The 23540-nt window shown below is 47.5% G+C and overlaps 1 protein-coding gene across 7 annotated transcripts in view; it reads right to left on the minus strand.

Moving 5' to 3' along the window:
• Positions 1 to 23540, minus strand: part of RFX1 (regulatory factor X1) — a 1381678-nt gene that overhangs the window by 372329 nt on the left and 985809 nt on the right. For all 7 annotated transcript variants that reach the window (XM_069604381.1, XM_069604382.1, XM_069604383.1 and 4 more), the window contains one exon: positions 13365 to 13474. In XM_069604381.1, the coding sequence (XP_069460482.1) occupies positions 13365 to 13474 (110 nt within the window). The remainder of the gene's footprint in view (positions 1 to 13364; positions 13475 to 23540) is intronic.

Genomic DNA, 23540 nt, shown 5'->3' on the forward strand with positions numbered 1-23540 from the left:
GTTCTTGCCTATCCTTTCTGGTACCTCTCATTTAGTCCTTGCCTATCCTTTCTGCTACCTCTCATTTAGTCCTTGCCTATCCTTACTGCTACCTCTCATTTAGTCCTTGCCTATCCTTACTGCTACCTCTCATGTAGTCCTTGCCTATCCTTACTGCTACCTCTCATTTCGTCCTTGCCTATCCTTACTGCCACCTCTCATGTAGTCCTTGCCTATCCTTACTGCCACCTCTCATTTAGTCCTTGCCTATCCTTACTGCTACCTCTCATTCAGTCCTTGCCTATCCTTACTGCTACCTCTCATTCAGTCCTTGCCTATCCTTACTGCTACCTCTCATTTAGTCCTTGCCTATCCTTAATGCCACCTCTCATTTAGTCCTTGCCTATCCTTACTGCTACCTCTCATTTAGTCCTTCCCTATCCTTACTGCTACCTCTCATTTAGCCCTTGCCTATCCTTAATGCTACCTCTCATTTAGTCCTTGCCTATCCTTACTGCCACCTCTCATTTAGTCCTTGCCTATCCTTTCTGGTACCTCTCATTTAGTCCTTGCCTATCCTTACTGCTACCTCTCATTTAGTCCTTGCCTATCCTTACTGCTACCTCTCATTTAGTCCTTGCCTATCCTTACTGCCACCTCTCATTTAGTCCTTGCCTATCCTTACTGCCACCTCTCATTTAGTCCTTGCCTATCCTTACTGCCACCTCTCATTTAGTCCTTGCCTATCCTTACTGCCACCTCTCATGTAGTCCTTGCCTATCCTTACTGCCACCTCTCATGTAGTCCTTGCCTATCCTTACTGCCCTCTCATTTAGTCCTTGCCTATCCTTACTGCCATCTCTCATTTAGCCCTTGCCTATCCTTACTGCCACCTCTCATTCAGTCCTTGCCTATCCTTACTGCTACCTCTCATTCAGCCCTTGCCTATCCTTACTGCTACCTCTTATTTAGTCCTTGCCTATCCTTAATGCCACCTCTCATTTAGTCCTTGCCTATCCTTACTGCTACCTCTCATTTAGTCCTTGCCTATCCTTACTGCTACCTCTCATTTAGTCCTTGCCTATCCTTACTGCTACCTCTCATTTAGTCCTTGCCTATCCTTACTGCCACCTCTCATGTAGTCCTGGCCTATCCTTACTGCTACCTCTCATTTGGTCCTTGCCTATCCTTACTGCTACCTCTCATTTGGTCCTTGCCTATCCTTACTGCTACCTCTCATTTGGTCCTTGCCTATCCTTACTGCTACCTCTCATTTAGTCCTTGCCTATCCTTACTGCTACCTCTCATTTAGTCCTTGCCTATCCTTACTGCCACCTCTCATTTAGTCCTTGCCTATCCTTACTGCTACCTCTAATTTAGTCCTTGCCTATCCTTACTGCTACCTCTCATTTAGTCCTTGCCTATCCTTACTGCCACCTCTCATTTAGTCCTTGCCTATCCTTACTGCCACCTCTCATTTAGTCCTTGCCTATCCTTACTGCTACCTCTCATTTAGTCCTTGCCTATCCTTACTGCCACCTCTCATTTAGTCCTTGCCTATCCTTACTGCCACCTCTCATTTAGTCCTTGCCTATCCTTACTGCCACCTCTCATTTAGTCTTTGCCTATCCTTACTGCCACCTCTCATGTAGTCCGTGCCTATCCTTACTGCTACCTCTCATTTAGTCCTTGCCTATCCTTACTGCTACCTCTCATTTAGCCCCTGCCTATCCTTACTGCCACCTCTCATTTAGTTCTTGCCTATTCTTTCTGGTACCTCTCATTTAGTCCTTGCCTATCCTTTCTGCTACCTCTCATTTAGTCCTTGCCTATCCTTACTGCTACCTCTCATTTAGTCCTTGCCTATCCTTACTGCTACCTCTCATGTAGTCCTTGCCTATCCTTACTGCTACCTCTCATTTCGTCCTTGCCTATCCTTACTGCCACCTCTCATGTAGTCCTTGCCTATCCTTACTGCTACCTCTCATTCAGTCCTTGCCTATCCTTACTGCTACCTCTCATTCAGTCCTTGCCTATCCTTACTGCTACCTCTCATTTAGTCCTTGCCTATCCTTAATGCCACCTCTCATTCAGTCCTTGCCTATCCTTACTGCTACCTCTCATTTAGTCCTTCCCTATCCTTACTGCTACCTCTCATTTAGCCCTTGCCTATCCTTACTGCTACCTCTCATTTAGTCCTTGCCTATCCTTACTGCCACCTCTCATTTAGTCCTTGCCTATCCTTTCTGGTACCTCTCATTTAGTCCTTGCCTATCCTTACTGCTACCTCTCATTTAGTCCTTGCCTATCCTTACTGCTACCTCTCATTTAGTCCTTGCCTATCCTTACTGCCACCTCTCATTTAGTCCTTGCCTATCCTTACTGCCACCTCTCATTTAGTCCTTGCCTATCCTTACTGCCACCTCTCATTTAGTCCTTGCCTATCCTTACTGCCACCTCTCATGTAGTCCTTGCCTATCCTTACTGCCACCTCTCATGTAGTCCTTGCCTATCCTTACTGCCCTCTCATTTAGTCCTTGCCTATCCTTACTGCCACCTCTCATTTAGCCCTTGCCTATCCTTACTGCCACCTCTCATTCAGTCCTTGCCTATCCTTACTGCTACCTCTCATTCAGCCCTTGCCTATCCTTACTGCTACCTCTTATTTAGTCCTTGCCTATCCTTAATGCCACCTCTCATTTAGTCCTTGCCTATCCTTACTGCTACCTCTCATTTAGTCCTTGCCTATCCTTACTGCTACCTCTCATTTAGTCCTTGCCTATCCTTACTGCTACCTCTCATTTAGTCCTTGCCTATCCTTACTGCCACCTCTCATGAAGTCCTTGCCTATCCTTACTGCTACCTCTCATTTGGTCCTTGCCTATCCTTACTGCTACCTCTCATTTGGTCCTTGCCTATCCTTACTGCTACCTCTCATTTGGTCCTTGCCTATCCTTACTGCTACCTCTCATTTAGTCCTTGCCTATCCTTACTGCTACCTCTCATTTAGTCCTTGCCTATCCTTACTGCCACCTCTCATTTAGTCCTTGCCTATCCTTACTGCTACCTCTAATTTAGTCCTTGCCTATCCTTACTGCTACCTCTCATTTAGTCCTTGCCTATCCTTACTGCCACCTCTCATTTAGTCCTTGCCTATCCTTACTGCCACCTCTCATTTAGTCCTTGCCTATCCTTACTGCCACCTCTCATGTAGTCCTTGCCTATCCTTACTGCTACCTCTCATTTGGTCCTTGCCTATCCTTACTGCTACCTCTCATTTGGTCTTTACCTATCCTTACTGCTACTACATAACTCTTCCACTACATCTGTTACTGCATTTATCTCGGTTCCTGCCAAAAGATTTGTATCTATGCTGATTGCTGATAACTTTTTCTGTAATGCAAACTTGCTCACTCTCTTTATCTTTGCTACTCCTGCAGAGAAAAATGCTGAAACATAATATGTAACAAATCTAACATCCAAATGAGATGCAACTATAATTTTTTGTGTAGTACATATGAACACTAGTGGTACCACCCAGCGTTGCACTGGTCTGTAGCTGACATGCACGTGGGGGTCTGCTATAGTCTTGTGTATGTTTTATTGTGTCATAACTGCCTATTTCTGAAAAATCGCAAAATAGTCAATCTCCCGAAATTGCATATACTTACAACACAGGGCCGAACCCTGCTCCATCCCTGTGCAGGGCGAATAGGTCGGGTTGGTCAAATTTCACTATCGCCAGTACACCCCAGACTGGTATGCCGACCTTGTGTCCTGACTTCCTATTTTTGGAAAAGTCACAAAATCGTCAATCTCCCGAAACCTCCTATACTAATAGCACAGGGCCGGACTCCAACTTGTGCAGGGTGAAGGGATGTGGTTGGTCAGATTTCACCATCGACAGTATACCCCAGACTGGTATGCTGACCTCGGGCCAAAATTTCAGCCACCAACTGTTGTGGGGCTGGAGCCAATGATTGCAAAATCGTCAATCTCCCGAAACCGCCTACACTGGTAGCACTGTGCAGGGTGAACGGGTGGGGTTGGTCCAATTTCACTATCGCCAGTACACCCCAGACTAGTATGCTGACCGTGGGCCAAAATGTCAGCCCACCAACTGTTACGGAGCTGGAGCCAACCCTGAACCTACAAACACACCGTCACAAATAAATTTATAAATTTAGGTTTTACATGTCTTCTAGAGATGTACTACTGCACCTACTTGCAAATTCCTAGACACATAGTTAATGTCAAATAGGAATATTTGTATGGTAAAGTAGCTCCTGCTATCTGTTGGTGTCAAGCTAACCAGGCTCTTCTAGGCCCTATCCAGGAGCTAAATAGCTCCCAGCAATTTCAAACCTTGAACTATCGTCTGCTAGTATTATAGGCTGATTCCAGGAAGGTGTTTGCCAAAATACTATTAAGGCATCTTGACACAAGGGTAGCAGAATCTGGTACATTTTTAAAATGCCAATCGGGGTTTAGAAAAGGTATGGGGATGGCCATTAATGGGGACATTCTACTGAGCGTGGCATGAAACAAAGCTGAGCGTTGTCCACTTCCTTATTCAATTTGTCAATTTCAAATATGAGGCAATTTGCGAATGAAAACATGCTACATATCAATGTTACTAAGACCAAGGTCCAGAGTTTCACTAAGAAGCGTAGGGGGGCCATATTTGAATGGCATTTGGCAGAGGCTGTTTTGGAGGAAGTATCAGAGGTGGCGTATCTGGTTTTTATAATTTGTGGAGATTGAGCTTCAAACAACAACAGAAAATCAGAGCCAAGATTATACCACTAATTGCCAAAATTAAAAAACAAACCTAAAATATGGGGGGTTCACTTTCATACCTTTGATTTAGATAGACCTGCAAACAAACACGTGGGAGAGAAATGGGGGTTCTTATCACACCTGCAAGGGTACACACCAGCTTTGCTACTTAGTTGCCACCTCACGTTCAATGAAAGCTTTTGTTTTATTGCTGCTCGATGAACTTTTAGATTAATTGCTGCTTCTTCTTTTAGAACTTATTTTAAAGTGTTTTTAGCTGTGTGCATTATTTATTACTATGTTATTTTCACTTAAAAGTCGTATTGATCGTTTACTTGGTTAGAACTACATTCCCATCAGCTGTAACGCTCACCTGGCTCCCACAGAGGCGCTGGTCTGGTCTGGGTTGCTGTGGCCTCTTCAAGCGTGATGCGCAGAATTCGGACCACCGATTGAACAGGACCCCCAAATCTTGCTTGTCTGGCCCGTAGGAATATCCTTCTGCAGATGAGAAAGGGGATTAACTGTCTGCTGAATAGTGTGCTTGCTCCCCCCTTTCCCCTTCGTTCTTCTCCGACTTCCTCCAAAACCCCCGCTTTAAGCTCACCTTATGGTTTGGAAGGATGAACTCTCCATCCTGCTTCTGGTGCAGGGGCGCGCGTTCGTCCAGTTACTTCACTGGCTTTCAGAATGGCGCTGGCAAATCCACTTGACTTTTCTGAGCGATACGCCGTAAGTAAGAAGATACAAAAGTTCAAGTGTGAGCCTCCTTTTATGTTGTTTTTTCCTAACCTGTGATCTGTCCTTTATTTCAGGTGCAGAACAAAGGCGATGCGTTGAGGGGTTAAATTGCTGGTGGTAAAATCAGGTGAGTTAGTGATGAGGGCGACCCCTCTAAATGTCTTTATAATTCCCCAGTAATGTCTTTTGTCCTTTCCCCATAGGGGCCGGGGTGCGGTACCTGCCAAAGATGCGGCGCCGACCCGAGATGTGGAATGGTTCACCAAGAAAAGCCGGTAAGTAATATGGCTGAAAATTCGGCTTTCCTCTTCTGTTCCCTTGCTCACCTTTTGTCTCTTCTTCTCTCCCCTAGGTGCAGAGATGTGGCGACCGGTGCTGAGAGCCGCGATGGAGCCGGGCGGCATCTCGGGAACAGGTGAGTGAAGTGTGGCGCTACAGCAAGCAACGCAGTGCTTTTAAATGGAAGTCTTCCTTCAGGAATACTGGCGTGAAGATTCCGGATGCAGTTAAGAAGGTTGAATAAGTTCTTGGTTTTCACCTTTCTCTTCCCTTCTTTCCTTACAGGAGTTCCAGGTTCGAGGCGGGCATGGCTGGAGTCCAGATGCAGGAGCAGACACGGTGAGCGTTCAGCTGCTGGGATGCAGAACAACGCGAAGCACGTGTGGCTGTCCGGGCGTGGCTTAAATAGCCTTGGAAGAAGTTCCAGGTGAGTATTCTTCCACAGCCCCACCCAAGTAACAAAATAGTTCCTTCAGAAAAATAGTCCCTCCTAAGCCTCATTTGGCTTGGTTCTTCATGCAGCATGGTCTGCTTCAGGTAAGTGCACCAAACACTTCCCCTTATGAGCCTGGCGCCTATGGCGCCGGGACTGATGTCCAACATGAGCCTGGCGCCAACGGCGCCAGGACAGAGTCCAAAGAGCCCCTATAAAGGGCCGCTGGGCTTTTACCCGGGGGCTTGATGCCTGCTCCCGGGGGTGCTGGGCCTGGCCTGGTGCTGTGGGGGTAGGCATCATGACAGCACACCCCCCCAAGGCCCCTCCCAAGGTCGTTCCCTCAGGAGGTTTTGGTTTGTTCGGGAAATTCCGATGGAACCTTTTTACTAGCCGAGGTGCATGTACGTGGTCGCTGGGTTCCCAAGATCTTTCCTGAGGCCCGTACCCCTTCCAATCAATTAGATAGAAAAGTTTTGATTTTGAGATCTTAGAGTCCAAAATGTTCTTCACCTCGAATTCAGGCTCCCCATCTATCTGGATTGGTTCGGGTGGCTTTATTAATCTGGTTCCTGGTTGCACTGGTTTCAAAAGCGACACATGAAAAACGGGGTGAATCCGCATGTTAGCTGGTAGATCTAGCTTGACTGCCACTGGGTTAATTATAGCTTTGATCGAGTAAGGGCCTAAATACCTTGGATTAAAAGTCCGAGGTCCCTTGAGCGATAAGTGTTTGGTAGCCAACCATACTTGATCCCCTATTTGGTATGGAGGCGCCTCTCTGCGATGCAGATCCGCATTCTTTTTGTATTTCCCTTTCGCATGTTGTAAGTGTGCAGTAGCATCCTTGAGTAATCGTAGAATGCAAATGGTCCACTGCAGGCATTTCGAGGCTCAAAGGTGAGTCCAAGTCTGAAGTACGAGGATGATGTCCATATAGGGTATAAAAGGGGCTCTGACCAGTTCCAGAGTGTATCGAGTTATTGTATGCATATTCAGCCACCCATAAAATATCCTTCCAATTACCCTCCGATTGGTGCAACATACATCGTAGATATTGTTCAAGGGTCTGGTTCGTTCTCTCCGTTGAATAAGTTCTTGGTTTTCACCTTTCTCTTCTCTTCTTTCCTTACAGGAGTTCCAGGTTTGAGGCGGGCGTGGCTGGAGTCCAGGTGCAGGAGCAGACACGGTGAGCATTCAGCTGCTGGGATGCAGAACAACGCGAAGCACGTGTGGCTGTCCGGGCGTGGCTTAAATAGCCTTGGAAGAAGTTCCAGGTGAGTATTCTTCCACAGCCCCACCCAAGTAACAAAATAGTTCCTTCAGAAAAATAGTCCCTCCTAAGCCTCATTTGGCTTGGTTCTTCATGCAGCATGGTCTGCATCAGGTGAGTGTGCAGCATGGTCTGCTTCAGGTAAGTGCACCAAACACTTCCCCTTATGAGCCTGGCGCCTATGGCGCCAGGACTGATGTCCAACATGAGCCTGGCGCCAACGGCGCCAGGACAGAGTCCAAAGAGCCCCTATAAAGGGCCGCTGGGCTTTTACCCGGGGGCGTGATGCCTGCTCCCGGGGGTGCTGGGCCTGGCCTGGTGCTCCGGGGGTAGGCATCATGACATCAGCTTCTGTAGTTCTCTACCTTATTCACTCTGTAACCAGGCGCGTGATCTTAGGCGCGTGAGAGAGGCCGGCCTGTGCCGGTGCATTCTAGGTACGTGCTTCCACTTCTGCTGAACCTGAACTACCCTAGTATGCAGGTGCTGGATGCTATTGAACGCGCCAGAAATAGTTAAGGTAAGGAACGCTCCAATCGTTCTTTTTTTACATCTTCCCGAGTGCATAACATTCTTGAACAATATCTGCCTATCAATACCAATTGTTGCACTATACATAATGCAACACAGAGTACAGATGGACACCTTGAAACTAATTGCATTGTTATCGTCTGCCCCAGTTATGTCTCATGGTCCTTGTAAAGAACAGCTTACCTTGGAAATCACTCATAGTAACGGAACTGTTAAAAACATCACAAACGTCCCTTCTGTACAAAATGTAGGCACTCCACAGCATAGAAGTAGCAACATCAGACACGTAAATGAGCTTGTGAACCCTGATGTTGCTGAACCAGGTCCTTTGCCCTTGTGTCTCCCCTTTCACTTACGTAACACTCGCTCCATGGTTAGGCATGCAGAGGAGGTCTCCGACCTGATATTGACTCATAATCTTGGCGTTTTCTGTCTGACAGTTACTTACCCCTGGTAACGTTCTTTCGACTGGATGTTCCTCCCACGTATTCCTCCTCTTTAATATACGATATCCAGCTTCAGAATTTATTTTTCAGCAGAGGGTGCTGTGCGTTGATAGTCGACTCAATGTCCCTCAAGGGTATATATGGCACGCGCAGCACCTGTTGGCTTCAGTTCTGTTTTTCTTACAGTAGAGTCTACCTGCATAACCACGGGTTTGACCTTACTAAGCATTGAAAGAGTGAAACCTGTAATAGCATGGGAAATTCTACTGTGGGGTAGGCTGGGAGGGCGATGAGGAATAGGTGGGAGGAACATCCAGTTGAAAGAACGTTACTAAGGCTAAGTAACTTGTTGAAGGACAGAAAGTGGGCAATAAAATTGTCTGTCCTACATGAAAATCAGAAATGATTTTAGGTAAAAATGAAGGCTTAACCCTCAAACAACCCTATCCTTGAGGAAGATAGTCAAGGGTGGCTTGGATGATAGTGCCTGCAATTCACTCACTCTACGGGCTGAAGTTAATGCTACCAAGAGAATGGTTTTAAATGTTAGCAACCTTAACGGACAGGAATGTAGAGATTCAAAGGCTGCACCACATAAATTGAGGTGAGAGATTTGAAATATAGGAATATAGGTCTTGTCTGGGATAGAATAGAGAGGAGTCGGGCTCTAGTTTTGAACGTTCCCGCGCTAAGGAACAAGTTACTTACCTGTAACTGTTGTTCTCCAGCATGGTTCTGGCATTGATTCACATGTTCATGAATATTCCCTGTCGGCAGGCTGGGAATCCTCGGTAAAGAAAAAATCAGTTTCAGTTTTGTTTCTGAACTGTCTTTCTCATAATAACCAATCACTGGGTCATACTGCCCCCAGCCAATGACTGCCCTCTACCTAAGCCCCTCCTCTGGCAGCCATCTTCAGATTTGGTAGCACGTAAAGTGGCAGTAGGACCAAGAGAAGAGCCGCAGCGGGGTAGGCGGGCGGGTTCGCATGTGAATCCATGCCAGACCAATGCTGGAGAACAGTTACAGGTAAGTAACTTGTTCCTTCTCCAGCATGGGGTCAGGGATGGATTCACATGCTCATGAATAAAAGAATACATAGCAGTATACACATGCACAACCACGGAAGGTGGCAACAGGCTCAACATTAAGCAATACAACAACTCAACATTAAGCATCTCTTACCTCCTCACCAGGCTCACCTTCAAGCAAACAGGTTGCGCAGCACTGCTTGGCCGACTCTGGACTCCTCCCTGGAATCCTGGTCGACGCAGTAGAATTTCGTGAAGGTGTGTGTCGACCTCCACGCAGCAGCCCTGCAGATGTCCAGCAGGGGCACACCAGACAGGAACGCAGTAGTTACAGCGTTTGCTCTGGTCGAATGGGCTCTCGGACGGCCAGGCAACTGTCGGTTTGCCAACCGGTGACAGTGCATGATGCAGCCGGAGAGCCACCTGGAAATGGAAGCCTTGGAGAGGGCCTTCCCTTAGTTCACAGGGCCAAAGTTCACAAACAGCTGTGACGTCTCCCGAAAACTCTTTGTGCGGTCCATGTAGAACTTCAGCGCTCCAGCCACATCCAGCGAGTGCTAAGTCCTCTCAGCCGGCGACGGGGTGAAAACAGGTAACACCAAGGGCTCGTTGAGATGGAAGTCCGATGGTACCTTGGGCATGAAGGAGGGGTGCATCCTCAGCACGACCCTCGTTGTGTGGAATGTCAATTACGTAGGCTTACAGGAGAGGGCCTGAATCTCTCCCACTCGTCATGCGGAGGGGATGGCCACCATCGTCTTCCCCGATAGGAATTTCAGAGGTGCCGAATGCAGAGGCTCGAACGGAGGACCCATGAGCCTAGTCAGCACCACATTGAGCTCCCACGCCGGAGCCTTCACCGGCGGGAACGAGAGGAAAAGTTCTTTCATGAACTCCTTAACCAGGCGATGCGACCTCAGCGACGATCGACCCTGAGTTCTGGTGTAGCGGGAGATAGCCGCCAGATGGATCTTGATAGAAGCGTGTGCCAGCCCCGCCTTGGCCAGCGACAACAAGTACGGCAGCACTTCAGGGGCCGTAATCCGCAGAGGGTTTATCTTCTGTGCACGGCTCCCGACGGTGAACCTCTTCCATTTATGTCGATCCTGACAAAGACAAATTATGTTTCTTGTGCTGCTGAAGAAAGAACTGCATAAAGCTGCTGTTATATTTCTTTAGAACTATTCAGTTGTGGCAACTCATCCTGACCAAGACAAATATTGTTATTATTGATGAACTGATAAAATGTTCTTTATTTGAAGAGGATACTTTTTATATTTATTCAAGGAAGAGAAAGAACCTTCTATTTTCTTTGCTGAATCCATGGAGTATTGGATCTTTTTGTTCACAAGTTGAAGTTTCAATGAACTGTGTTGTAACTTTGTTGCAGATTAAAGATTTTCTCATTTCTTTTTGTACTGTGGAGAAAATCCTGCTTATATTTGGGTAAGGGGCATTCACCTAGGTCATAAGGATTGACTGGTGTTGCATTACAAACCCAATTGTTAAACTAATTTTGATGTCTTTGAACTGCCATGCATTACCTTATTTAGTTCTTGTATGCATAAGTGTGAGGGACATATATCCTTTGTTAGAGTGTTTCTTTTAGTTTATCTTAGACTGGGAAATCCTCATGAGGGTAGGGATAGCGAGGCATTTACCCAACCTTCTATTTCATTAAAATGGCATTTATTGAAAATCCTTCAAAGAGTTGTCCACCTCACATTTCTGACGCCTCACAGCCTCTACAGCATCTCACTCTCGCGTGCTTTGAAGCACTTGTTTTGTGTCTAAGCGCTTTATAAATAAACAATACCATACCATACCATACTCTACTTTCTCAGCGTGGGGGCTCTGCTTACAAACTCTGCATCTGTACCCATGGGATAGCATTGGGAATTTGGTTTTAATGGAAAAGTCACTGTATCCCGATCAACACATCACAAGGCAGCTTTATTATAAAGAGGATTTCTGATGTAAACATGTTATGTTATTCACACTTATACCGTGCACGTACACCCAGGGGCATCTTGGCGCTAGGACTAGGGCAACCAACACAAACAGCCGTCAATGCACTAAAATAGCAAGGTTTTCAAAAGACATTGATATATCAAATGGTTCTCAGTATGCCTAAGAGCCACCAGTAGATCATTCCATAAACTAACAGCAGCAACAGAAAAAGCCTGCCACCCCACCCTACACAGGCAAAATCTGGGAATCACAACCAAACAATCATTGACTTTGGCTTGAATAAGTTGTGAGAGCGAGAACATCACTAAAGGGGCAGACCCTAGGCGTGTCGAAGATCACCCCAGTCTTCACTGGAGCGAGGACTTCAACCTTGGGAAACGCCGGGTAGCTTGGAGCTTGATTTGCCATTACATGCACATTCAAAATCGGAGCTGAATATGATGCTGTGAGAAAGTTACAGTATCTGCTGCATTTACTGAATGCCAAAACTCGGCTTAGTGCTCTCAGATCCATGATGGGACCGTGGGCACGTACCTGGGACACTGACACTTCTCCTGGCAATGCTTGAGGGTTGGACACTACTCGGGAAACGATTTGGATCGAACATACTTCTTTTTTGGTGTTCAGATTTCTCCCCTATTTGACACTCTTACATCATTTGGATCCCAACAGTAACCTCGTTCTGTTACATAAGTTATGGTTGTTGAGGGCTCTGTCCATGGCCAAAACTGGGAGTTTGAGGAAACACTGGATTCTGATGAAACACTGGACTCTCGAACTCCATCTACTTACAAAGTTTAAATGGTATAGCTGGAGCATGGTGCAAATCCTTTTCCTGTACCTATATGCCTGACAGGCTTGTTAAGGATCACCTCTGGCCTCCTTCTATGCCTATAGGCTTCGACTGCCATTGCATCTCCTGCTGGCAAGCCATTCCTTGGCTGATACCTGCAGCTTAGTAGGATGCCAACCATTCCCCTCAGTGAGGGGGTGGGTCTTTTTAGAGCTGTTTTGGTCACTGTTCAGTATTACTCTTAAAATAGATTTTTTTGTTCTTGGGCCTGCTTGCCATTCTGTGTACGCCCTATTGCCATGCAGGACCTTTGTTATCTTAACATGACAGACTGTATTCTAATTTTGTTTCAAGAAAATGTTTTTAAAAACAAAAAACTAAAAAAAGAGAATTTGTGTATTCCGTTTGTGTGTACTTTGTTCTAAAGAGGCCTCTGATTCTCTCGTAAGCCAGATGGACTCAAGAGATTTTATAACTGAATAGTTAATCCTTATGAACACCTTTGTATAAAGAATATATATTCAAATCTACTGCGAGGAACTTTCCTTTTTGTGTATCTATTGTGGGTGTTGACTTTATCTTTCTAGTAGTTTGTCTGGGCGGCTCATCTGCTCTACTTCTTGGAGAGTCGGGATACTGTACCGAACACTCTGTAAACCAAGTAGGCCGATATATCTGAACTACGACCAAAGGAAAGTCTCCCGAACAATACTCACCCTCTACTGGTGTCCCCTATTGGTGCACACAGCATAGAAAGGTCTGCAACGGGTACCGATACTTTGTTGGCTTTCATAGTGTTTAGGAGGTCTACTATTGGTACTCACACCATAGTGGATTTCTCTGACTGGAACTTGGGGCATGTATGGGGACTGCCATTCATACTCATACAGTGCCGGGGTTCTGATATCACAGCATTGAGGTGCTCATGTCCTAGTGTGCTTCTATCACTTGACATCCTACTACCAATGGATTTACTAATAGTGCACTGTACACAGGGTATGTCTGACACTGCTAGAAAATAGGAAAGACTAACATTCATTAATATATTAATGGGTGCTCACACTGATGGGTGCCCATGCCATACTGTGGGTCTTCTATTGGTACTTACATTGTGGATGGCGTGCTCTCACTGGCTTGGTTCAGGTTGTATCGCCAAAAACTCTTCCACAGGGTCTCCACCAGGGTGAATTGAAGGTTTATCATGACATCAACGATAGCCTGGAACAAAGAAGGAGATCAGTGTGTCGAAGCCCATTCATGCAGTATTCAGAACATGGGCCTGGGGCCTGAAGAAAGGTCATGCTCCTTAAATAAATTCAATGTTATCGTAAGGGGATGTAATACCATGAGCAGACTCGGACAGAACGTAGACAGACATGCAGGAGAAGGTACGTGGTGGAGGGTTATTCAGGTCTGAAAAACCTGGCCAAACAAACAAACCAGGTTTGAGGAACAATTTCAGACTACAACCTTATCTTATCTCCTGGAAAACCTGCAAAAAAACATTAGACTGACCTAAAGGATGAAAAAATGTTTGCTAGTATGAAATTTGCTGGGGGGCGTGGGGGGCATTGCTCGATGATTAGATGCTCAAGGGCTGTTTAAGAAATATTACCTTTTGGTGCTTCAGGTATTCTTACACTAGGAGTCATCCTGACCTATAAATACAGCCCAAGATGTCCAACTGTCCATTCACAGTGTTTGCACGAAGTACTAATGCACTTTCAATGCATAACAATTAGAAGAACACAGTGTTAGCATTATAAAGGAGGGAAAGCTACGAACTAAGTGTCTGAATCAGTGTGAAGGTAATATTTCCTTAAAGGGACGTGGCTACGAGGGCCATGTAGGAGAACGTGATCTGGAGGAGCTCCCGAGATCCTGAAATGATCCTGGCGAAATAGTGCATAACAACGTGCCTATGACTGCTGAAAACACACATGTTGGTGTGTGAACGGACTGACTGCGCTTGGTGAAGTTTTGGAAGGCGTGGGAGGAATGGCGGTGGAGTTTTGTGCGAAAAAGTTAAGGAGCGCCGGAGACTGAAGACTAAACAAAATGGGCGATCGACAACCGGAACAAAGGAAGGACCAGGCCGCACGGCGGTCGGTCGATAGGAGCGGACTGTGTACGCATTTGTAACATGCGCGAAACGCAGGTCCCCTATGTTGGGATACTAACGCGAATCGGCATGAATGGCTGCAGAATCATGTCTAATAGAACCGTGAGACTGAAGGCGAAGCAGCCCACGTTGGACGACTTCGCCAAGACGTCCCCTGGTCCAGAAAGTTCCAAGAGCAAGGATAAATCGCCTGCAGGCGGCATGCCTGTGACGGGCACTAACCAAGAGGTCCTGGCTGCGATTGCGGACCTGAAGGCGGCCTGGGAGGCTAAACTTGAACTGGTCGTTACTGAGCTGAAAACGGCATTGGACCTTAAGGTCGGTGAGGTGCAGGAAGAGGTGAATTTACTTCGACAGGACGTCAGGTCTCTGGCGGAGCGCACTGAGACCCTCGAGAAAGCGATTGCATGCCCTGGTGCAGAGAGTGGGCAACTTGGAGAACAGGGCAGAGGAGGCGGAAGGACGCGCCCGACGGAATAACATTCGCATTGTGGGCCTGCCAGAAGGATCAGAGGGCCACGATCCCACGGAGTTCATCGAATCTATGCTGTTGCAGGAGACACCCGGAGGAGCATTATCTCAGGGATTCGCGGTGGAACGTGCGCATAGAGCTCTGACAAGGAAGCCGCCGCCGGGAAACCCACCTAGGCCAGTAATTGCCAAAATCCTTAATTACCGGGATCGGGAGAGGATACTAGAACACTTCCGCAAGGGTGGAACGATTACACGAGGGGCGGCAAACATAACGGCCTACCCGGACTATACCCTGACTGTGCAGCGTAGCCGTATGAACTTTGGGACGGTAAAGCGGAGATTGAGAGAGGCGGGCCATAAATACATGTTGCTGTATCCGGCGAAATTGAAAGTTTTTCACAAACACAGGACTTTGTTTTTTGAGACTCCGGAGGACGCCATGGGATGGCTCGACGCGCAGGGATGCTCCCAGGAGCCTGACGTTCGGACGGGAAGAGGAGATGGAGGAGATAAGTAGTGCACGAGGAGGGCTCTACAAGATGGCGTGTAATAGGACTCTTGGACTTGATAATAGTCATTTGAGCGGCCTTAGGCAGAGAAGGTCAGACTGTTAAACAATATGTTATGAGCACTGTGACTATTGCTGTTTTTAGGGGAGCCTTGCAGAGCGGATCTCTTTACCCCACTTAGTAACCTTAGTTAAGTGGCCATTAGGGCGACTTCACCCTACTGAGCTCTGGGCATTGGTTGGTGCTTGCAGGGCTAGATGTGAGGGTGCCTGAGTTCCATGGATGGAGCTGGGCAGCAGTTGGGGAGTGTGGTGTTGGTCGAAGGGATGGGTAGAGGGTGGGGAGGGAAGTGGGGAGTTTGGCGTACATATAGTTATGGGGAGTTCGAGTTTGTACATGAGGCTACAAGAAAGAGCTAGAGAGTTGTATCTGTATCGCATGAGCAGGTGGGATTGGCTGCACGGAAGGGGGGAGGAGACTTATGAGCTATGGGGGATCTTAAGATCGTAACGTGGAATGTCAGGGGACTCAATAGTTACTTAAAGAGGAACAAGGTCATGATGTATTTGAAAAGACAGAAGATTGATATTGCACTGTTGCAGGAGACGCTTCTGACGCGGGAAAAGTTGGAGCTGGTGGGGAAGAAGTGGAGAGGTATTGTAGTGGGTTCTCTGTATTCTGCCTACGCTAGGGGAGTGTTGGTCTGGGTGGCACGTTCCACTCCAACTTACACAGGAGGTGGTGGATACAGAGGGGAGGATGTTTATATTGAAGGCGCTGGTGGAGAATAAAGAGGTGGTATTGTAAATACGTATGCCCCCAATCAAAACACAGCAGCATATTTTAGGAATCTGTGTACCAACCTGGGTACGTGTGTGGGTGGGGCGGTTATTTGGGGAGGGGATTTTAATTGTGTGCTGAACCCCAGGGTAGACATATCTGATGATAAGATTGATAGGCCCACCCCAGCGGCCAGGGCATTGCAGACGCTGTTCGACGACTTCGGGCTGGCAGATGTTTGGAGACTGAAACATCCTAATGGGGAGCAGTATTCGCATTACTCAGCCCCGCAACAACTGCACACAAGACTTGATTATTTTTTTGCCACGCCAGATGTGGTGGTAGAGACCACCCAAATAGAATACAAAGCGAGGGTCCTGTCGGACCACGCGCCTCTGGTCCTGGGGTGGCAGTACTGCCGCCACAGGGCGCGGATACCGACGTGGTGCCTCTGGGCTGAGGCGCTCAAGGATCCGGTTTTCAGAGAGGATATCAGAGACGAGATTATACATTATTTCGAAGAGAGCACTGGCAGTGTGGAAACGGCGGGCACGCTCTGGGAAGCCTTTAAGGTGGTGTTGCGGGATGCTGTCATCGCTAAATCAAAGGGCCTGCAGGGAGGGGTCCTGACGGAGTTAGGGGGAGCTGAGGATGAACTGGAAAGGGAACTCAATAGTGGAGGGGGGGATGCAGAGCTAGTACTTAAACTACAACAGCGGTGTGCAGAACTTTGGGAAAGGCTCTGCAACCTTAACTATAAGAAGTATGTTGAGAGGCAGCATGCAGGTGGGGATAAAACGGGCCGCCTCTTGGCGTGGCTATACAAGAGTGAAACCCCTAGGCCCCCGATTAAGACGATAACCAGAGAGGATGGAGAGGTAGCGGACACCCAAAAAGGAGTCAATGAGGCATTCTTGGATTATTACAGGCACTATATGAGGATAAGGGGGAGGGGGGGCAGTCGAGAGGAGATAAGGGAAACTTTAAGAGAGATTGGATTACCTAAGATTAGTGCCGAAGAAAGAGAAGAGCTGGATGCACCGATTACTTTGGAGGAATTGGAGGAGGTGGTGAGGCAGCTGCCCACCAGTAAGACCCCGGGAGCGGACGGACTTCCTAGCGAATTTTATAAAGCATATAGAGAGGAGGTTCTACCCCCCCATGCTAGAAATGCTTAATGAATCGTTTGAGGTGGGCCGGTTGCCGGAATCTCTTAGAGAAGCGATTATAATACTGCTCCCTAAACCCAACAAACCAGGGCATAGCTGCGGCTTCTACAGGCCCTTGTCAATGCTGAACCAGGACGGCAAGATATTGACGGCGGTCCTGGCTAATAGATTGCAGAGAGTTATTAGTAAATTGATACATCCGGACCAAACAGGTTATGTCCCCAACAGGAATATAACCCACAACCATAGGCGACTCCACTGGGTGGTTGAATGGGGGAGCAAGAGCGAGGGTGAAATGGCAGTTGTGTCCTTGGATGCAGTCAAAGCTTTCGATTCAGTCAGGTGGTCGTGGTTGCTGGAGGCCCTGAGGAAATACGGGATGGGGCCGGGCTACATTAGGTGGGCGAAGTTGCTGTACAGTGAGCCACTAGCTAGGGTACGTACAGGAGCGGTGATATCTGAGAGGTGGCAACTTAGCAGAGGCACCAGACAAGGGTGCCCCTGGTCCCCGATGTTATATATTCTGGCCCTGGAGCCCCTGGCAGTGTACCTTCGGCAACAATATGACATGATAGGCATCGAGTTAGGGGGAGAGAAACACCTAATATCCCTGTATGCTGACGATTTTCTATTATATTTGAAATATCCGGAGGAAAATCTTCAATATATTCTGGAGGTAATGGAAAGGTATGCGGAACTGTCTGGCATAGCGGTGAACCCCCAAAAATCGAGCATATTCCCATTAGGTAGCTACAGAGGAACCCTTCCGGAGCGGTTGCCAGTGTTGCCGATACCATGGGCGGTTGGTTCCTTCCGCTACCTCGGAATAGATGTGTATCACACGGTAGAGGAGGAACATTTGCATAATACCGAGGTGGCTGTGAGAAAAATCTGTATAAGCATAAAGTTTTGGGAGAAGTTGCCGTTGGCGATGATGGGACGGGGGGCGATGCTTAAAATGGTGGTCCTGCCTAGGCTCTTACATTTTTTCAGCAATATTCCATATATGATACCTAAGAAGTCTTTTGCCAAGCTGAATAGTATGTGCAGAGACTTCCTATGGCATGGCACCCGGAATAGAGTGGCGCTATGGAAGTTGCAGAATTTCTATGAGAGGGGGGGTATAAAGCTGCCTAATTTTGAGGCCTATTATGTAGCTGGTCAGTTGCAATATGTAGTCAAATGGCTCTCTGATGAGGTAACTCCCGAATTTAGGCTGTTTGGACAGGACTGCGCTCCGTTTTACCTGAAGGAGATTATTTGGTTGCCTAGTTCAGAAATTAAGGAGTGCCCGGGAATGATGTTGCTGGGGTGGAAGATGTGGCGTAGAGTATGTCGAATGATGGAGGACCCGTACCCGTGTTCCCCGCAGGTGCCGTTGGTTGCTTTGGCAGGGGAAGACAAGCAACTAAGGATGATAATCAGGACCTACTGGGAGTTGGTCGGGATGGTTACATTGGGGGATGTTTTGCAAGAGGGAACCATTAGGGATTTTGAAGGACTAGGGGAAGAGGCGGGCTTGCATAGGGGCCAGTATGTCACGTACCTGAGGCTGGTGCAGAACATTCGTAAAATCTGGCCAGAGACTGTCTGTATTGGCGGAGGAACCAGACGCCACTATGGGGACAATATATGACATATCAGAAGGGGGGCATGAGATCTCTAGATTGTATGAGATGGTGATGACCCGGGTTGGGAAGGAGTTGACGCATTTGAGGTTGGATTGGGAAACAGAGGTGGGAGCACAGATGGAGGATGGGATGTCGGAGCGTGCTATCGGATACCACAAGAAGGTGTCAAGAAATGCTAGATTACAACAAATACAGTTGTATATAACGCACAGAGCTTACATGACCCCGATGAGAATATCGAAGTTCGGAAATGCGGGACGACAAGCGTGCCCAAAATGTGATAAGGAAAATGCTGATATGCACACATGTTTTGGTCTTGCCCAGTGATTGAGAGTTTCTGGGGAGAAGTGGCGCAAAAACTAACGGACAAAGGGGTCACGCTCATTATAGATACGGCCTGGGCCTGCCTGTTGGGAGGGTTTCCCAGACCACGGAAACTTAAACCTGTTGGGAAATTGAAGGACTTGGCATATGTGCTCGCAAAATGAAGGATTGCCATGGGATGGAAGCAGTGTCATAAGCCACGGGTGGAGGTATGGTGTCGGGAATTGCAGAAATGGGCGGAGGCTGAAACGGTGGTATGGCAGGAGGCATGTAGCATGTGTGGGGAAGAAGAAGTGGGTACCCTGATGGCATGGAGAGTATTAATAGCAGGACTGTTTGGAACAATAACGGATTCTGCAGACTCAGAAGGAGGTGATACCCTGCCACACGTAGCAGATACGGAAAGTGAAGGACAAACAAGCTCTAGAGGGGGGAGGGATTGGGGGAGCAGTGGTCTTCACTAATTGATGTTCATGTGATTGTTGAAAAAAGCGCTGCCAGTTTGGTTTGTACTGTTTGTTTGTTTTAAAAATTAATAATAACCGTTTAAAAAAAAAAAAAAAAAAAAAGGTTATATTTCCCTACTGTTATGTCCTGCACTCTCCCTCCTTCACAGATTGCTTGGACAGAAGCACAACAGAAATAATAAGGAGAAGGTGACAACATATGCCAACAGTCTTGACACAAAAACGTTATAGAGCACCTTCTGGACGAGATGTCCAGTGTGTTCCGAAGTGCCCATTTGGCAAGGAAAAAATGTCAACAGACTTCCTATCCCACCTGTCGGGAATCGTGCATGCCCGAAATCACACATGAAGGGATGCAGGGGACAGTGAGATCAGGGATGGAGGTAATCATGGTGGGGGTGGAGATTTGCAAAGCAATTATGCAGGGACCAAAGCGCGACTGGAGGCTGAAACTGGGATGGCTGCAGCATTAGAGGAGGGTTCTGGGTGAAGGGTGGACTAATCGAGGGAATTTGTTCCTTATAGCCAAGGGAAGCCTCCCCCTTTGAGGCTATGGAGGTGAGCCTGCTTGTTAAGACACTCCATAGGGGTCTGGACAAAGACTCCCACTCTTGTGAGGAACTCCCAAAGTCATTCCCCAAGGTGGCATACGTGGGACTATCAGAGGTGAAGGACAGGATAAAATCTTGTCTGAAGATAAAACCTACTGTTAAAAACAAGAAAGACGATCTATCTCTTTAAAAGGAGACCTTCATTTAACTGAGATGAGAAGGCTACAGAGAGAGGACATGCAGAGACGAGAGGAGGCACAGAGACACATACGCAAGCAGGGAAAGCTCCCTGTTGGCACCACATCTGAGAAGGGCTTAGCCGCAGAGAGCCACGGAGACAGCAACTTTCAGAGTGGCTCTGAAAGTAAGAGCAAAACGTTGGGAGCCGAAACCGAGGAGAAGGAAACCTGCATTCCGGTGGTGGCGTGACCAGGCCGACTTTGTGATGGGCCGTCTGTCCGCTCAACTATGTGGAAACCACTACCCAGAAAAGCCAGCGAAGCCTCCGCTTACCTGCAGTGTTACCGGTTTGCACAGTAAGAGAGAACCGGGAGCAGAGGAGAAACCAAAGAGAACCAGAGTGAGCAGAGGCCCCGCAAACGTTCCCCTGTAGATTCCAAACTTACAGGGCGAAAGGGAGTCCCGGGGAATCGCTACGCAACAAGAGACACTCGTCTCAGTAAAATAGACAAGACAGTAAAGTTGATGAAGTCACAATGTAATAATCTGAGAATGAAAATCCTGATAAAAGTTGGAAAAGAGCATATTAAGAGTTGGACACAAATCCACTGTGAAGAGGAGGAAGTAACACATATGTTAAGACCTGAATAATGGGTCAAATCAGAGAGAAAGAATATCTTAAACAGAGAAAGAGAACTCTATGAAGTGACAAGTGAATCCCATAAGGGGACCGATACACTAGACAAACCAAACCAGGAAAAGGGGAACATTTGGTATCCAAAAAGTACATCCCATCCCATCTAAGAAAGTATATAATACAACAATACCAAAGACATGTGAGTGTGAAGCAAAGTATAAGAGAAAGAGGTAAAAAGGAATCCTGGAAGAAAATCCCTAAAGCAGAGGGAAAACCCAAAGAGCTTGTGAAAGAGCTACAATAACTGATACAGATGGTGACAAGAGACCAATTAATAAGAAGTCTGAAGAAAAGGAGAGACCTTGCAAGAAAGACAATCAGGAGAAGGGAGACTTTGTCCTGACCTTATTTTTGAAGAATAGTGGCAGGGTCAGTTAGAATTCGTTTTTTGGACAGCTGACTTTTTTGTTTAACTTCCTAACGATGGACGAGCACCTTAGTTATTTATATAGGCAGGGAACACCCAAATAGCAAGAGGGAAATGTAGACCTTTTTCTTATTATTTAATAAATAACGAGTGGGAATGGCAAGCCAGAGTCCGTCTACTCCTTCTGACTCACCACTGGGGTAAGTGGGGCGGGGTGCCTCTGGGATTTACAGGGGTGTGTACCCCATACCAGAGAGCGGGAGGAGACGTATTGGGCCCATGTGTGAACACTGAGATCAGTATAACTTTTCAATGGACAGTAGATGCAAGCAAGCCGACCCCCTGCATATTATTTGGATGCCATATCTCTGCTATTGGCATATGCCTCTAAAATCTACAGATGCTATTTTGGATCTTGTGGAATGCTCAAGTAGTCTCTTGGGAACTGGAGTGCTATGACGAGCGGAACATTCGAAATCCACTTAATGATATGCGGTAGGTCAGAATTAGGAGACCGATACAGTGATATTTAGCAGACTTTCTTGTATTCACATTCACAAAACCTAACCTGTCCCTAAAGTTAAGAAGATTTGCCTTGTTCTATAAAGGAAACTCAAAGAAAAGGTGATCGTCAGGATGTGTTTACAAAACCGAGAAGGTAGAAAGCCCTCCATCTAGAATCCTACTCTAACATGAGTCTGTTCCTACCACTGTAAAAGAAACAATATAACAAACAAAAAATACAATTAGGCCCCTTAGACCTGTCGAGTGAATGGTGGCTAGTTTCTGACCTACACCCTTGTGTCTCTTTCCTCGCCCCTGGTACACAGTCTAAGCCAATAGGCTAAACGTCTCTTTTACAAGTCTGTCCAAGAAAGGACTGCTGTCACCCTTTCCTTTAGCTCCTGGATATCTCACCCCGCCTTGGGGTTTCACTTCCCTCACCTCGTGTCTCTCACCCCGCCTTGGGGTTTGACGTCCCTCATCTCGCTTTGGGGGCCTGTTTCCTTCATGCAGTCGTGTCTCTCACCCCGCCTTGGGGTTTCACTTCCCTCACCTCGCTTTGGGGGTCTGTTTCCTTTATGCAGTCGTGTCTCTCACCCCGCCTTGGGGTTTCACTTCCCTCATATTGCTTTGGGGGCCTGTTTCCTTCATGCAGTCGTGTCTCTCACCCCGCCTTGAGGTTTCACTTCCCTCACCTCGCTTTGGGGGTCTGTTTCCTTTATGCAGTCGTGTCTCTCATCCCGCCTTGGGGTTTCACTTCCCTCATCTCGCTTTGGGGGTCTGTTTCCTTTATGCAGTCGTGTCTCTCACCCCGCCTTGGGGTTTCACTTCCCTCATCTCGCTTTGGGGGCCTGTTTCCTTCATGCAGTCGTGTCTCTCACCCCGCCTTGGGGTTTCACTTCCCTCATCTCTCTTTGGGGGCCTGTTTCCTTCATGCAGTCGTGTCTCTCACCCTTCCTTGGGGTTTCACTTCCCTCACCTCGCTTTGGGGTCTGTTTCCTTCATGCAGTCGTGTCTCTCACCCCGCCTTGGGGTTTCACTTCCCTCATCTCGCTTTGGGGGCCTGTTTCCTTCATGCAGTCATGTCTCTCACCCCGCCTTGGGGGTTCACTTCCCTCATCTCGCTTTGGGGGCGTGTTTCCTTCATGCAGTCGTGTCTCTCACCCCGCCTTGGGGTTTCACTTCCCTCACCTTGCTTTGGGGGCCTGTTTCCTTCATGCAGTCGTGTCTCTCACCCCGCCTTGGGGTTTCACTTCCCTCACCTCGCTTTGAGGGCCTGTTTCCTTCATGCAGTCGTGTCTCTCACCCCGCCTTGGGGTTTCACTTCCCTCACCTCGCTTTGGGGGCCTGTTTCCTTCATGCAGTCGTGTCTCTCACACCGCCTTGGGGTTTTGCTTCCCTTACCCTGCCTTGGGCCCTGGGTTCCTACACCCCACTTTGCAGTCATGTCTCTCATCTCGCCTTGGTTTTTGCTTCTCTTGCCTCACCCTCTGGTTTCCTTCACCCCGT

Source organism: Ambystoma mexicanum, chromosome 3q, assembly GCF_040938575.1.
Source record: "Ambystoma mexicanum isolate Mex_15411 chromosome 3q, UKY_AmexF1_1, whole genome shotgun sequence".
Classification (NCBI taxonomy): domain Eukaryota; kingdom Metazoa; phylum Chordata; class Amphibia; order Caudata; family Ambystomatidae; genus Ambystoma; species Ambystoma mexicanum.